Raw genomic sequence first — 14,973 nt, 5'->3', positions numbered from 1 at the left:
GGTGGTATAATCAACTAAGTCGCGTAAGGATCGGTTCTTGGAGAGACATAGCTCAAGCGTTTATGCAGCAATATAATCATGTGACTGACATGATTCTTGATAGAATTACCTTGCAAAACATGAAAAAGAAGCCTAATGAAAGTTTTAGGCAATATGCCCAGAGGTGGAGAGAGGTTGCCATGTAAGTTCAACAACCGCTCTTGGAGAAAGAGACTACTATGCTGTTCATCAACATTTTAAAGGCCCCATTCATTACCCACATGATTGGAAGTACCACCAAGAGTTTTGCCGATATAGTTATGGCGGGAGAAATGATTGAGAACGCCATAAGAGTTGGCAAGATAGAGGGGGAAGCTACTAAAAGATCAGCCTCAAGAAGGAAGGATAATGAGATGAATAATACGAGTAGCTACAATTCAAAAGCGGTTACGGTTAGTCAGCCCAGAGTAACTATGGTTGGGCAACAAGATTCTCAAAAGCAGGGATCTGGTTCAAGACAGAATTCTAAAAAGGTCTCATTTACGCCTATCCCAGTGACGTATCGGGAGCTTTATCAAAGTTTATTCAATGCGCATGCAATAGCCCCTTTTCATTTGAAACCGTTACAACTCCCATATCCTAAATGGTATGATGCAAATGCCAAATATGAGTACCATGCAGGAATATCGGGGAATTCAATTAAAAATTGTACTGGTTTTAAGAAGGCAGTGGAAAGACTAATCAAGATGGGGGCCGTAAAATTTGACGATACCCCTAGTACAGAGAACCCGTTGCCAAATCATGGTGATCAAGGGGTAAATGCAGTTGGGGAAACGGATATGAAAAGGATTAAAGAGGGCATGTCCGAGGTGAGAACGCCGATAAAAATGATTTGGGAAGAAATGGTGAAAAGAGAGATGATAATCTTTAAAGAGAGAAATAAATGAGCAAAGGACTACTGTGAGTTCCATGCTGAAGAGGGGCACGAGATCCAGGAATGCGACGAGTTTAAGGCCTTGGTACAAAGCCTTATGGACAACAAAGAGCTAGAATTTTATGAAGCTGGCACAAATAAGGAACATATATGCACATTAGAAGGTGCACCGAAGAATCAAAACCGCCCGAGGATTATTATTTTTTTACCAGGAAGTAATGAAGTTGAAACACCAACGGTACCGAAAGTCATCATTCATAAACTTATTTCCTTTCCTTATAAGGATAACAATAGGGTACCTTGGAATTATAACTGCCATGTGTCAATGCCGGAGAAGGAGGATATAGCTAGTGCTTCTAAGGAAGCTCAAGGTGAGGGTTCTTACACACATAGTGGGAAGCGCTACGATGCAGAAGGCGTCAAAGTTGAGCCTGCAAAAGCAAAAGCTTTAGACAAAGAAAAAGGGACCGAGGCAATGGTTAATGAGCCAGTGAAGGAAGAAGAAGCCAGAGAATTTTTAAAATTCTTAAAACACAGTGAGTACAGTGTGGTTGAACAATTGCACAAACAACCAGCTCGTATATCAGTGTTGGCTTTGCTTCTAAGTTCAGAGGCACATCGGGAAGCGTTAATGAAGGTGCTCAATGAGACTTATGTTACTAATGATATATCCGTCAACAAGTTGGATCGATTGGTTAGTAACATAAGTACTGACAATTTCATCTATTTCAATGATGATGAAATCCCACCTGATGGCATGGGATCAGCTAAAGCTTTACACATCACCACTCGTTGTAAGGGGTATACACTGCCAAGTGTGCTTATTGATAATGGATCAGCTTTAAATGTCTTGCCATTATCGACATTGAACAGATTGCCCGTAGATAGTTCTCACATAAAAACATGCCATAATGTAGTGAGAGCATTTGATGGCATGAAAATGAAGGTCATGGGAAGAATCGACATTCCTTTGATGATTGGGCCAAACACGTATGAGATGGAATTTTTAGTAATGGACATCAAGCCCTCTTACAATTTCTTGTTGGGGAGGCCTTGGATACATTGGGCAGGAGCGGTGCCCTCATCTCTGCACCAAAAATTGAAGTTAGTAGCTGATGGACGGTTGGTCACTATAAATGCGGAGGAAGACATTATAGCGACAGTTACCAGTAGTGCACCCTATGTAGAAGCAAATGAGGAGGCAATTGAATGCTCTTTTCGTTCATTAGAATTCGTCAACGCAACATTCATTTCAGAGGGGAATGAGGTGCTGGTGTCCAAGATATCCAGACAACAAGGATGGGTTTGCAAATGACAATGGGAAGAGGAGCCTTGCCAGGAAAAGGATTAGGAAGATATCTTCAAGGAGGGATTCAAATTCCAGAGTTAAAGGAGAAGAGAGACTGTTTTGGTTTAGGTTTCAGGCCATATCAAAAGCAAAAGAGGAGTGAAATGGAGAAGCGTCAAGAAAGGAGAAGGGCGCGTTTAAGCGGAAAAGAAGTAGAGTGGGAATCGTTGACATTTCCTCATATATCCCAAACCTTTGTATCAGGAGGGATAATTCACCCTAAAGGAGGATTGCTTGAAGAAGGTGGTTGTTACATCAATGTTGTGTATAATGAAGAGTGTGAACGAGGAAACCTTGAGGGCATTCGCCCTTACGAACCGGGAAGCTCTTTGAATAATTGGGTTGCAGAGGAACTTCCTGTAGTTTTTAAAGATTCTTCAGAGTAATTTACAGAACACTCTTATTGCTCTAAAGCCTAGGAGTAGTAAGATTTCATTTGTAAAATAGGCTCATGTTCAGATATTTACATTTCAATAAAACATAATTTTTGTTATCAATTCAAGTGAATTTTCTTTTATACTGTTCAATATTCTTTTAACCTTTACATTCTTTCATTTCATTCATAACACATATAAAAAAAACTTTCTGAAAATTTATTTATTCTTTGTACATTCAAGTCCCTAAATATCAACGACATGAGCACTACAAATCCTAGATTCTCTTTTGAGCAAGACATGTGTTTAGAAGAACTTCAAGATTTTAAAGACGATAGGGATTGTGATATGTCTCCAGATCTTTTGAGAATGGTGAAGCAAGAGGAGAAATAAATCCTACCCCGTGAGAAAGAGGCAATAGAAAGTGTAGCTTTGGAGGAAGGGAAGGAGGTGAAAATTGGCACACATATTGCTAAAGAAACGAGACAAGGCCTTATTGAGCTACTGCGGGAATTCAAAGATATCTTTGCATGGTCATATGAGGATATGTCGGGTTTGAATACTGATATCGTAGTACATCGCCTCCCCATAAGACAAGATTGCAAGCCAGTCCAACAAAAATTGCGAAAGATGAGGCCCAATATTGTGCTGAAAATAAAAGACGAAGTCAAAAAGTAGTTTAATGCTAGATTCCTACAAGAGGTTATGTATTCAGAATGGGTGGCCAACATTGTGCCTGTCCATAAGAATGATGGGAAGGTATGAATGTGTGTTGATTACAGAGATCTGAATAAAGCTAGCCCAAAGGAAAACTTTCCTTTACCGCACATCGATACCTTAGTGGACAATACAGCGGGATATTCGTTGTTCTCCTTTATGGATGGTTTCTCAGGGAACAATCAGATAAAGATGCATCCTGAAGACATGGATAAAACCACCTTCATAACATTGTGGGACACCTTTTGTTACAAGGTAATGCCCTTTGGGTTGAAGAATGCAAGGGCAACATACCAAAGGGCTATGGTGACTTTATTCCACGATATGATGCACAAAGAAATTGAGTTGTATGTTGATGACATGATTGCTAAATCTCAAACAGAGAAGAAACATATTGAAGTTTTGAGGAAGTTGTTCCTGAGATTAAGGAAATTTCAGTTGAAGCTTAATCCGACAAAGTGTATCTTCGAAGCTAGGTCGGGGAAGTTATTAGGCTTTGTGGTCAGCGAAAAGGGAATAGAAGTTGACTCAGACAAGGTTAGAGCTATACAAGAATTGCCTCCACCATGTACTCAGAAGGAAGTTCGGGGTTTTCTTGGAAGATTGAATTATATTACTCGGTTTATTTCACAATTAACCGAGAAATGTGATCCTATATTTCGCCTCCTTAGAAAACACAACCAAGGTACCTGGGATGAGGAATGCCAGAATGCTTTTGATAAGGTTAAGCAATACTTGTTAAATGCTCCAGTGTTATCTCCGTCTAGTCCAGATAGACCATTAATTCTGTACTTATCAGTGTTTAGTAATTCTATGGGATGTGTGCTTAGCCAACATGACGAGTCGGGAAGAAAAGAGAAGGCGATACTACCTCGGTAAGAAATTCACAGTGTGTGAGATGAGATATTCGCCAATTGAGAAATTTTATTGTGCTTTAATCTGGACGACTCGAAGGTTGAGGCAATATATGTTATATCATATGACTTGGCTAATTTCAAAACTTGATCCATTAAAGTACATAATGGAGTCAACAGCACTAAATGGAAGAATGGCAAGGTGGCAAATATTGCTTTTAGAATTTGACATAGTCTATGTGAGTCAAAAGGCTATAAAAGGAAGCGCGACAGCAGAATTTCTGGCTAGCAAAGCTCTAGAAGATTATGAGTCATTAAGCTTTGATTTCCCTAATGAGGAGTTGATGTATGTGGCAACTATTGAAGAACGTCCATGGAAGATGAACTTTGACGGTGCATCCAATGCGGTAGGAAATGGAATTAGGGCAGTCTTGGTATCCCTAAATGGTGATCATTATTCGTTCACATGTAAATTAGATTTTGACAGTACGAACAATATGGCTGAGTATGAAGCATGCATCATGGGGATTCAAGCGGCCAGAGAGCGGAAAATTAGAACTCTAGAAGTATATGGAGACTCTGCGTTGGTAATATACCAGCTTAGGGGTGAATGGGAAACAAGGGACCCCAAATTGATTAATTATCGAAAGGTAGTTTTGGAGTTACTTGAAGAGTTTGATAACGTCACTTTCAGTTATCTCCCACGGGACAAAAATCAGATGGCGGACGCTTTGGCGACATTGGCGTCCATGATTAAAGCAAATAAACAAAAGGATATGAAACCAATTCAGATGAGCATTTCGGAGGTTCCAGCTCATTGCTGTAATATCGAAGAAGAGGAATAGGATGACCATCCGTGGTATCAAGATATATTACGGTATGTGAGAAATCGTGAATATCCTGAAAAGGCAACTGAAAATGACAAAAGAACTTTAAGGAGGTTAGCCTGTGAATATGTGCTAGATAGGGATATCCTTTATAAAAGAAGGAAAGATCAGGTACTTTTAAGATGTGTTGACGCTGTGGAAGCTAAACAAATCCTGGAAGAAGTACATGAAGGAGTTTGTGGTACACATGCTAATGGCTTTACGATGGCAAGACAAATCATGAGGTTTGGATACTATTGGTCTACTATAGAAGGAGATTGTATCAGTTATGCTAAGAAATGTCATAAATGCCAGATATATGGAGACAAGATCCATGTACCACCTTCACCCTTACATGTTATGACTTCCCCATGGCCCTTTTCCATGTGGGGCATGGATTTCATTGGGCCAATATCGCCAAAAGCTTCGAATGGGCATTGTTTCATTTTTTGTGGTCATTGACTACTTCACGAAATGGGTAGAGGCAGCTTCTTATGCTAATGTCACCAAGTCAGCAGTAGGGCGATTCTTGAAAAAGGAGATCATTTGTCGATATGGAATACCTAAGAGGATCATATCAGACAATGCATTGAACTTGAACAACAGCATGATGGCGGAAGTCTACAGCCAATTCAAGATTAAACATCATAATTCATCTCCATATCTTCCAAAGATGAATGGGGCAGTGGAAGCTGCTAACAAAAACATTAAGAAGATAGTGGGGAAAATGACTGAAACCTATAGAGATTGGCATGAGAAATTACCATTTGCACTCTTAGCCTACCGAACGTCCATCAAAACCTCTATTGGGGCAACTCCTTTCTCGTTGGTTTATGGGATGGAGGCAGTGTTACCCATTGAAGTTGAAATACCTTCTCTTCGAATTTTGTCAGAGATAAAGCTAGATGAAGCAGAATGGATTCAATCACGATATGACCAATTGAACTTGATCGAAGAAAATAGGCTAAAAGCTATTCGCCATGGTCAGATATATCAGAAGCGAATGATGCAAGCCTATGACAAGAAAGTTCGTCCAAGAGAATTCCACAAAAGGGACCTTCTATTGAAAAAGATCCTTCTCATACAGAAGGACTTCAGAGGAAAATGGATGCCAAATTGGGAAGGGCCGTATGTTGTAAGGAAGGCTTTCTCCGGAGGTGCTCTGATTTTAATAGAAATGGATAGGAAAAGTTTACCCAACCCAGTGAATTCAGACTCAGACAAGAAATACTTTGTCTAAAGAGAAGAGAAAACAAAGTGAAAACCCACAAAAGGGCGCTTTGAGATTTTGAAAAAAAAAATGGAGAGGCCAAGGTGAAAACCCGCAAAGGGCGCCTTGATTCCAAAGGGGTTTTGAGTTGAAAACCCGAAAGGGCTGCTCAAATATTCGAGAAAATATGCGGTGACTTTGCTATACCGGATTTGACGAGAAACGAAGTGTGTTACATACAGAGGCATCAACAAAGTACTTTGGATCTTCTAAACACATGATAAAACTCAAAATAGTTTTCATGGAATTTGTGCACAGAAGCCCAATCTGTGATATATTAGACATCAAATTTTTGTTCTGTTTATCATCTTTGAATTCTTTTTCTTCTCAAAGATATGTTTTCAGATTAATTTCCTATTGTATTCTGATGATTTATATAACTATTCTCAAGATAAATTTTTTTTGGCCTTCCATTACTCATAAAGAGTGTTGCATTGAAATAATAATTGACGAATTAAATATTTTTACAAACGAATTTTTTCATATTACTCTGGAAATCTCTAGAGAATACAAGAAACTAAAATAGAACAATTGTTTAAAGAATTCCCACGAGTAAAGGCCGGAGGTACTCAAGGAAATTTCTTTTTTCAGTCCAAAGAATGATTGGACAACTCAAACGATTCAATCATAGGAGAGGATCGCCTTCAGCAAGTCGTAATGTTAGGAGAATGGTATAATAGGACCAATTTGATTCAAAACACATGAGCGGAGTACGGTTGATACTTGGAGAATAATAAAAGTGGAACTTTGATGGATGAACGAGTAAAGACATCCGAAATAGGAATCATTTTCATAACATTTTGCATAATTAAGAGCATTTGTTTCATTTTGAGCATGGCATCTTAATCATTAGGCATAAGTACATATGCATTCTACAGGTTATGTCCTTTAAGGGACAATGTATATCGAAGATAACAGATTTGGCGTCTCTGTATTGTTAGAGAACAGATCAAAGATAGCAGATTTGGCATCTCTCTATTGTTAGAGAGCAGATCGAAGATAGCAGATTTGGCATCTTTGTATTGACAGAGAGCAGATCAAAGATAGCAGATTTGACATCTCTATCAGAGAACAAATCGAAGATAGCAGATTTGGCATCTCTATATTGTCAGAGAGCAAATCGAAGATAGCAGATTTGGCATCTCTGTATTATCAGAGAGCATATCGAAGATAGCAGATTTGGCATCTCTGTATTGTCAGAAAGCAAATCGTGGATAGCAAATTTGGCATCTCTGTATTGACAGAGAGCAGATCGAGGATAGCAGATTTGGCATCTCTGTATTGATAGAGAGCAGATCGAAGATAGCAGATTTGGCATCTCTGTTTTGTCAGTGAGCAGATCAAAGATAGCAGATTTGGCATCTTTGCATTGTCAGAGAGCAGATCGAAGATAGTAGATTTGGCATCTCTATATTGATAGAGAGCAGATCGAAGATAGCAAATTTGGCATCTTTGTATTGTCAGAGAGAAAATCGAAGATAGAAGATCGAAGATAGCAGATTTGGTGTCTCTGTATTGTCAGAGCGTAGATCGAATATAGCAGATTTAGCATCTCTATATTGTCAGAGAGCAGATTGAAGATAGCAGATTTGGCATCTCTGTATTGTCAGAGAGCAGATCGGAGATAACAGATTTGGCATTTGTGAGTTTGCAAGAAGTAGGTTGAAGATAGCTAGTTTGACATTTCTAAAGCTATCAGAATACCTTTGAGGAAGATAAGGATCAAGATTTTGAGATTTGGCCAGGCCGGGCAAATTTGGTCCTTTTGTAATCTTTGCTCTATTCCTGTTACACAGTAACAAGCAAAGAGGGGCAGCTGTAACAGCCCAAATTCGCCCGAGCCCATGAAATAAATAAAAATAGAAAAAAGGGTTCATTTACAGTCCATTTACAATAAACAGGCCTCACGGCCTGATAAGCCCAAAACCCGCTACACTTGAGACCCAATTGGTCTAAACCCGATAGCCTATACCCGGTTACACTTAAAAAACCCTTGGCCCATGTACTAGAACCTGACCCAAATTAATAAAGCCCAGTAAGGCCCAATCCTTAAGTTGAATCAGGAAACCCTAGGGTTTCTAGAAGCTTCGCGCCGCAAGCACCACGCCTCTTCGTCTTACGCCGTTCCAGTCGACACCGTGATTTCAACCCCGTATCACGTCGTAATCAACGACCAGATCAACGCCAGCCCATTCCTCGCCGTGAGATCCTCGTTGATACCTGCAAAAGAAGGAAAAAACTACGACAGAAAAGAGACAAACAAGGAAAGAAATCGAAAGATTATTTCCCAAAAATGTAATTGGGGGTTATAAAACCCCTCTTTTTTTTAATTTGTATACATGTTTTTTTACATAAAGATTCAATAAAAACAGAATACATTTTACACTAAAAGAAACCAACAGTTGACTAGAGAGCACAGAGGTGATTATTTTATTCTTTTTTTCTCTAAATACATACTGATAATAAAAAATAAAAGAAAAGAAACGTACCGATTTAATCTACATTGGAAAAGGAAACTTTCCAGTTTCCGACCACCATAAGTGGTGGTGTTGGCAGGGGCGCTGAGCACGTGCAAGCCTCAGACGAAGTCTCGATAGAACTCCGAGGACATCTCCCCCAACCCTCTCAGAGGGTTTCTTTCCTTTTTTTTTTAAAACAAGGTTTCAAAATGATTTCGGGCTTGATATTTGGATTATATAGCCTTACTAAAAAGGTGCTGTTTTGCTTAAAACCAAATAGCTTCGAAATGACTTCATTTAAGCCCAGGATCCGCATGTTGACCCGAAACCCGGATGAGATCCGCGTGTTTTCATTTAAAGGGAAAATTGTCCAATCGATCCTTCCGTGTTTTAAAATTTTATAATTTCATTTTACTTTTATTTTAAAATTGGCCCTAACGTCTATATTTGTTTCAATTTAGTCCCAATGGCCATTAAAACCTATTCTGAGGAACGACGTCGTTTTCTGAGATTAGGGCTAATTGCCTAATGAGTCCCTCTGATTTAACGCGCCTTTTAATTTGGCCCAAAAAATTCATTTATTTGTAATTAACCCCAATTTTTTAAATTAAATTAAATTTTAATCCTTTTTTATATAAATTCAATTTATTTTAAATACTATATATATTTTTACAAACATTAGTTATATAAAAGGGTATATATTATTTTTCTTTGTATATTATTTATTATATTATTTATATATTATTATATATTATATTACTTACATTTTAATATATATTATTTTATATATTACTTATCATATTGTTTATATTATTATATATTTTGTTTATAAAGTTTATTATATGTTATATATTTTACCATATATTATCTCTTACATTGCTTTTATTTTATTATAAAATATATTATTTTATCACTCATTAATTACATATTTTTTTATTTTTTTATTAAATAAATATGTGTAATATTAATATTTAGTACATTATTTTGTTAATATATTAAGTTATTATATCCTATAATATGGTTTATATATTAATCATTTTTTTTAAAAGTTCTCCTTTATCATTCTTATATTATTCTAAACATTTCTAAATATCTTTTTTTTATTTTATTTGATTTATATTTTATATGTTTATAATTTTCTTATTTATTTTTGTTTTCTTTTATTTTGATATTGTTTATTTTGGGCGTTACGAGGGTGCTAATCCTTCCTCGTACGTAACCGACTCCCGAACCTGTTTTCTCGTAATTTTGTAGACCAAAACGTTTTATAAAGTGATCCAATCACACTTTAAAAGGTTGGTGGCGACTTCCGTTTTCAAAATAGCACCACCATTTTAAAAAAGAGGTTTCGACAGATGGATAATTGTTTTATATGTGATTTACTTGTTAAGCATGATTGGTAAGTGCAGTTTTAGTTATATGAACTTACTAAGCATATAATGCTTACTAGGTTTATTTTCCTATTTTATAGTGCTAGAAGCTCGTAAAGGTTAGATTCGGGTCAGAGCAATCATCACACTATCAACTTCGTGATCTTGGTATAAATGATAAACTCGTTTTGATAATGGCATGTATAGGCTAATGTAGCCAAATGATGAAGTAATATGTTGATTTGTAAACTAGCCATTGGAATGGCTAGTAATGTTTATCTTGAGATGACTTGGTATGGTATGGTGTTATATGATAAGTTTTATATGTTTAACAAGTTAAACAACACTTTTCATGTGACATATTTTCTGAAGTAAAGAAAAGGTAAATTTATGAGCATGATTAAGGTTAGTAATGTAACACCCCAAACCTGGCCTAGACGTTATGACCGGATCCGACGTGCCACATCAAAACGTTAAAAACTTTTTTCCATTCTAAGTTTAGAAAATCATACTTAATGTTCAAAGGATTAATTCATTAAGGGTTCAAGTGAATGGAAGCTGTGCACCAGGTAGGAAACCGAAAAAGAGGAGGTGAGTCCATCGGACTGCTTAAGTACCAAGCTCTTTCGGATCCAATCCTAGACATGCACACCGCCATTGCCACCCTCTAACATTGCGTATATTTTTAGGTTACCATTGTAATTATGTCTATTTTAGAATAAAACATATTTAAATTTGGAAAATGTTATCATAGCAGAAGCCTTGTTTGTAATCGTGTTACTTTGAAATCAGTTTAGGTTTTTGGAAAACGAACCCTAGATCTAGCCCATTTTGATAGTTAATATAATTTAAGATCATCATGATAAGTTATAAATCAAAACCCAAAAAAAACATAATCATAAGCGGCCTTATTACATAACAAAACCCAAATCATCAAAGTAAAGAAAATTGAAGTCCAAATCGCCAGAAGGAATCCATATTGCAGAACGAGTGGCCACTCCGAATCCCTCGCGGCCCCAAGCCCACTATGGTTGGGGATTACCCGCATGGATGAAAATAGGGGATGAGTTTGGGGAAACTCAGTATGTAAAATTAACCCAACCATAGCCCATATCGGTTCAAACCACAGAAACAGAATAAATTGGCCTTAGCCCAGAATAGAATACAGAATTAAGCCCATAGGCCCATAACATATCAGATCAGATATTTCATGTATATGCAAAACCCAACCCATAACCAACCACATGCACCCCCTTACCAACCTTTCACCATGTGGGGAGACTACTCGACCCACCCAACCGATACACGCCACAGAATTATGCAGCATGGCTGCCAGAACAGATAATGTGACAGAGTCACCAGATACAGATAATCGTGGTAGAACCACCAGAACAAATATATATGTAGCAGAGCCACCAGATCAGATAATTGTGGCATAGCCACCAGGACACTTCCTTCATATTATAACCCATGTCCCCATGCAACAAATATTCATTCATGGCATACATCATACAGATTTAAATCAATATGCTTTTCAGACAAAATTAACCCTGGGGGCATATTGGTCATTTACACCTAGAGGTATCATGGTAATTTTCCATACATAAGGGTATTGTAGTAATTTAGCTACCTTTAGGGTTTTCATGCATATCCTATCCATTTACGTACTATCAGAATACTTACCACGCATACTTACCAAATTGAGCCCGTTGGCCCATGAACTCGATTTTTTGGCCTATTAAGCCCAAGTTATCAAAATGCACGAAATCGCACGTACTACAGTTTATTACCTTCAGAATACCAAACATACAAACCCAATATCTTACGAGCATTTGCACACTCGAAAATTCCCCAAAATACCAACTTTTCGGCTTTTGCTGATCTAGTCTATGAGAAGGTGTCAGTTACACACCTGTTTTATGACGATTCGCTGACGAGATCCACGCACGAACTGCCTACAATTATAATACTACCAAGTTAATCTTACTACCGAAACGAACTACATATTAACTTCTTACCATATTCGGCCAACAACACCTTAGGCCTTAGCGTTCCTACCTTTGCCGAAAATAGCGTCTCGATCCAGATCCGTTCGCTCCACTTGTCCAAGCCCTTGATCAACAGCCTATTAATCACACTATTACCAATATAATACTATTATCACAACCCCTTAGGGCTACAAGTCCAAAAAACGACAACCTTCCTAACCTTTTAGGGATTCCGGCTTTTCTTAAAATATGAAAGATAGACTAAGTTGGAAAGGCTAACCACCGATTCTTTCAGTCAACGTTGCCCCTTAGTTCCTACTTGATTCTGATGCAGTTCTAAGCCCTCAAACGATAACAAAATTCGAGCCTTCAGTGATCTCAGTATTCGGCTATGTCCCTAGGATAATGTGGGAGTTTCGGCTTTTTGTAAAAGTGTAGAGAAAGATAAAATATTGAGGGTTTTTACTTGTGGTATTGTCGACAGAAACCTGGGTTTTAGAGGTTGAGAGAATCGACCAAAGATGATGAGAAAAATAAGAGATTTTGGCTAGGGAAAAATCGGTACAAAAGGAGTCAAGTTTTCAGGATTTCGGGATTTGAGGCAATCGGCTATAGTCTTAAAAATAATGAAAGGAAGGTGGTATAGAGTAGGGTGGCTGAAGGATTCGGCTATGGGGAAAAGAAGAAGAAAAGAATAAATGGATGGAGAGAAGAGAAAAAGAAAAGAAGAGGAGAATAGTCAAGAAACGGCACCACTTACCACTAACGCCGAATTTATACTGGCACTAACCCTAGCCAAAATTCTCCCCCTTAAGCATCCCTTGGCCGGCCAACTCTTGCTCTTCAAGATTCCACCATTCGGCCAACACAGTTCACCCTAATCAGCTCCTAAATCCTCTCCCTGATCAGCTCCTAAATCCTCTCCAGATAGACTTTCACTTCAGTTCCACTGCTTACCTTTTCTGTACATAAAAATTAATATCATTAATTTGCTTACCTTGTGACTCGAACCTTAGCCCTCCTTGGTCATCCACATGCCACCTCTAAAGCCCCTAAGTGGCGTCACATGCCATCTTACCACAGGCTTCCTTGTGTCCTCTTTTACCTAGTTAATACCTAAAGGCCCAATTAACCAAAACCCCTTTTTCCCTATGGATTAAAATCACCTAAAATTACTGGATTTAACCAAAGCTTGGGCCTTCTAGAGGCCGCCTATCATAATTAAACCTTCATCAAGTAGACATAACACAAAATTTTAAATTTTACCAATCATTCACAGAATTCCAGAAAATTGGGGCGTTACAAGTAATATATCAAATTGGATTATGGAAATCAGTTGGATTGGTTGGCATATACATGTAAGTTTTCATGCAGGAAAATGGTTAAAGTTAGGTGAGAAATAGTGCTATGAAATGGCCTTATTTCGTCCACACAGGTAAGACACACAGGTGTGTGTCTACGCTATGTGTGACGCACAGCCTGGGTACACGGGCATGTGATCCGACTGTGTGTCCCCTACACCATAATGAAATGAAACAGAATACTCAATGTTCGCCACACATCTGAGACACTACCGTGTGTCTTGGCTATGTGAGAGACACGGTCTAGGGACATGGGTATGTGCCCTGGCCATGTGAAGTTTGTAGCTATTTTTGAGAAATTAATATACCGCACGGCCTAAGCACATGGGTGTGTGCCTTAGCCCTGTGCCCCTAATTCGTTGATGACATCATAAACAGAGAGTTACACGGGCGTGTCCCAAGTCACACGGACGTGTGTGGTACTGTTCATAAGTGAAATTTTAAAAATTTTGCGAAAAATTTTATGAGGTTTTGATTTAGTCTCGACTTATTAATTTCTAATGTTCATATTGGGCTTCGAGGGTCCAATTAAGGGAAGTTATAAGTAATCTCAGAAAATGAATAGTAAATTATATGTTTGATCTGTAAATGTTCTGTAATGATTGGTAATAACCTGTAACCCTATTCCGGTGACGGATATGGGTTAGGGATGTTGCAAACTAGCCGAGGTTTGTGAATAGTTGAGAAGATCGTGTTGGTAGAATATTCAGAAACAACTTAGACCACCTAATCCAGAACACAAGTACGATTTTGGTGAAAGGGTTTTGTCCCTATAAATATGAAAACTGCTTGGTTTTAGAAATTTTTAATTTTTTTGTTGTTTAAAAAAATCATTTTCTAAATTAATGTTTCCAACACAATCAAGATTGATCTCTAATTTCTATATTGAATAGGTCACTAATAATTATTTAGCCTTTCCAGTCCACAGCCAAACCTAGTGCTTTTCTAATCTGCCAAGCTTCTTTGACAAACTTGCACAATGTCTTTCTTCTCAAACGTCCGAATCTATTGAGGACTCATTAACCACATTATTCGATAATAACGTGACACCATTTTATGTTTACTTATTACATACAAAAAAAATTGAACCCCAAAATAGAGAACGAGACAAAATTTTATGCAACTGTAAAGAGGTTTTTAGAGAAGAATGATATCTACATCGAGATTAAGTGTAATGTTTGTGTATTTTGCGATTATCACTTAAAGATCCCGATATTTTTTGGTGCGATTTGGAGTTTTTGCTTTTAGATTCTCAATAGGTAGTCTATTTTTCTGATTTTTGTGTGTTTTGGTCTGAAACTTTCTTTTTTCATGGTTTCTTTTCTGATTCGGGGTTCATGTTGGAAATTCATTTAAAAAAGTAGCCAGGGTAGGAACAGTAGAGTTTTAATTTCTTTTGTAAAATGGGCGCTTATCGTGATATCTAATGTAACACCCCTTACCCGTGTCCGAG

At 37.7% G+C, this 14,973-nt stretch overlaps 2 protein-coding genes across 2 annotated transcripts; both read left to right on the top strand.

Annotated features, from left to right (window-relative positions):
* The first annotated feature begins 299 nt into the window (after positions 1-299).
* LOC107942089 (uncharacterized) lies at positions 300-2,228 on the top strand. The gene is made up of 3 exons (XM_016875731.1): positions 300-848; positions 933-1,793; positions 2,019-2,228. Exons 1-3 carry the CDS (start codon positions 300-302, stop codon positions 2,226-2,228), a joined length of 1,620 nt encoding a protein of 539 aa, XP_016731220.1.
* A 2,145-nt stretch (positions 2,229-4,373) lies between these two features.
* Positions 4,374-5,051, top strand: LOC107942085 (uncharacterized). Its single transcript, XM_041111013.1, has one exon. The coding sequence runs from the start codon at positions 4,374-4,376 to the stop codon at positions 5,049-5,051; it is 678 nt and encodes a 225-aa protein (XP_040966947.1).
* The last annotated feature ends 9,922 nt before the right edge of the window (positions 5,052-14,973 follow it).

This window comes from Gossypium hirsutum, chromosome A04, assembly GCF_007990345.1.
Source record: "Gossypium hirsutum isolate 1008001.06 chromosome A04, Gossypium_hirsutum_v2.1, whole genome shotgun sequence".
NCBI classification, from domain to species: Eukaryota; Viridiplantae; Streptophyta; class Magnoliopsida; order Malvales; family Malvaceae; genus Gossypium; species Gossypium hirsutum.
The sequence above is the reverse complement of the archived record's forward strand: the minus strand, read 5'-3'. Positions and strand labels throughout refer to the sequence as shown.

Excerpts from the sequence above, each read along its gene's own strand:
- LOC107942089 (XM_016875731.1), top strand. The coding sequence starts at position 300 with ATGGCGGGAGAAATGATTGAGAACGCCATAAGAGTTGGCAAGATAGAG. Across the intron at positions 849-932 it reads TTAAAGAGGGCATGTCCGAG|GACTACTGTGAGTTCCATGC; the intron begins GTGAGAACGCCG and ends AAATGAGCAAAG. Across the intron at positions 1,794-2,018 it reads CGACATTGAACAGATTGCCC|TTAGTAGCTGATGGACGGTT; the intron begins GTAGATAGTTCT and ends CAAAAATTGAAG.
- LOC107942085 (XM_041111013.1), top strand. The coding sequence starts at position 4,374 with ATGGAGTCAACAGCACTAAATGGAAGAATGGCAAGGTGGCAAATATTG.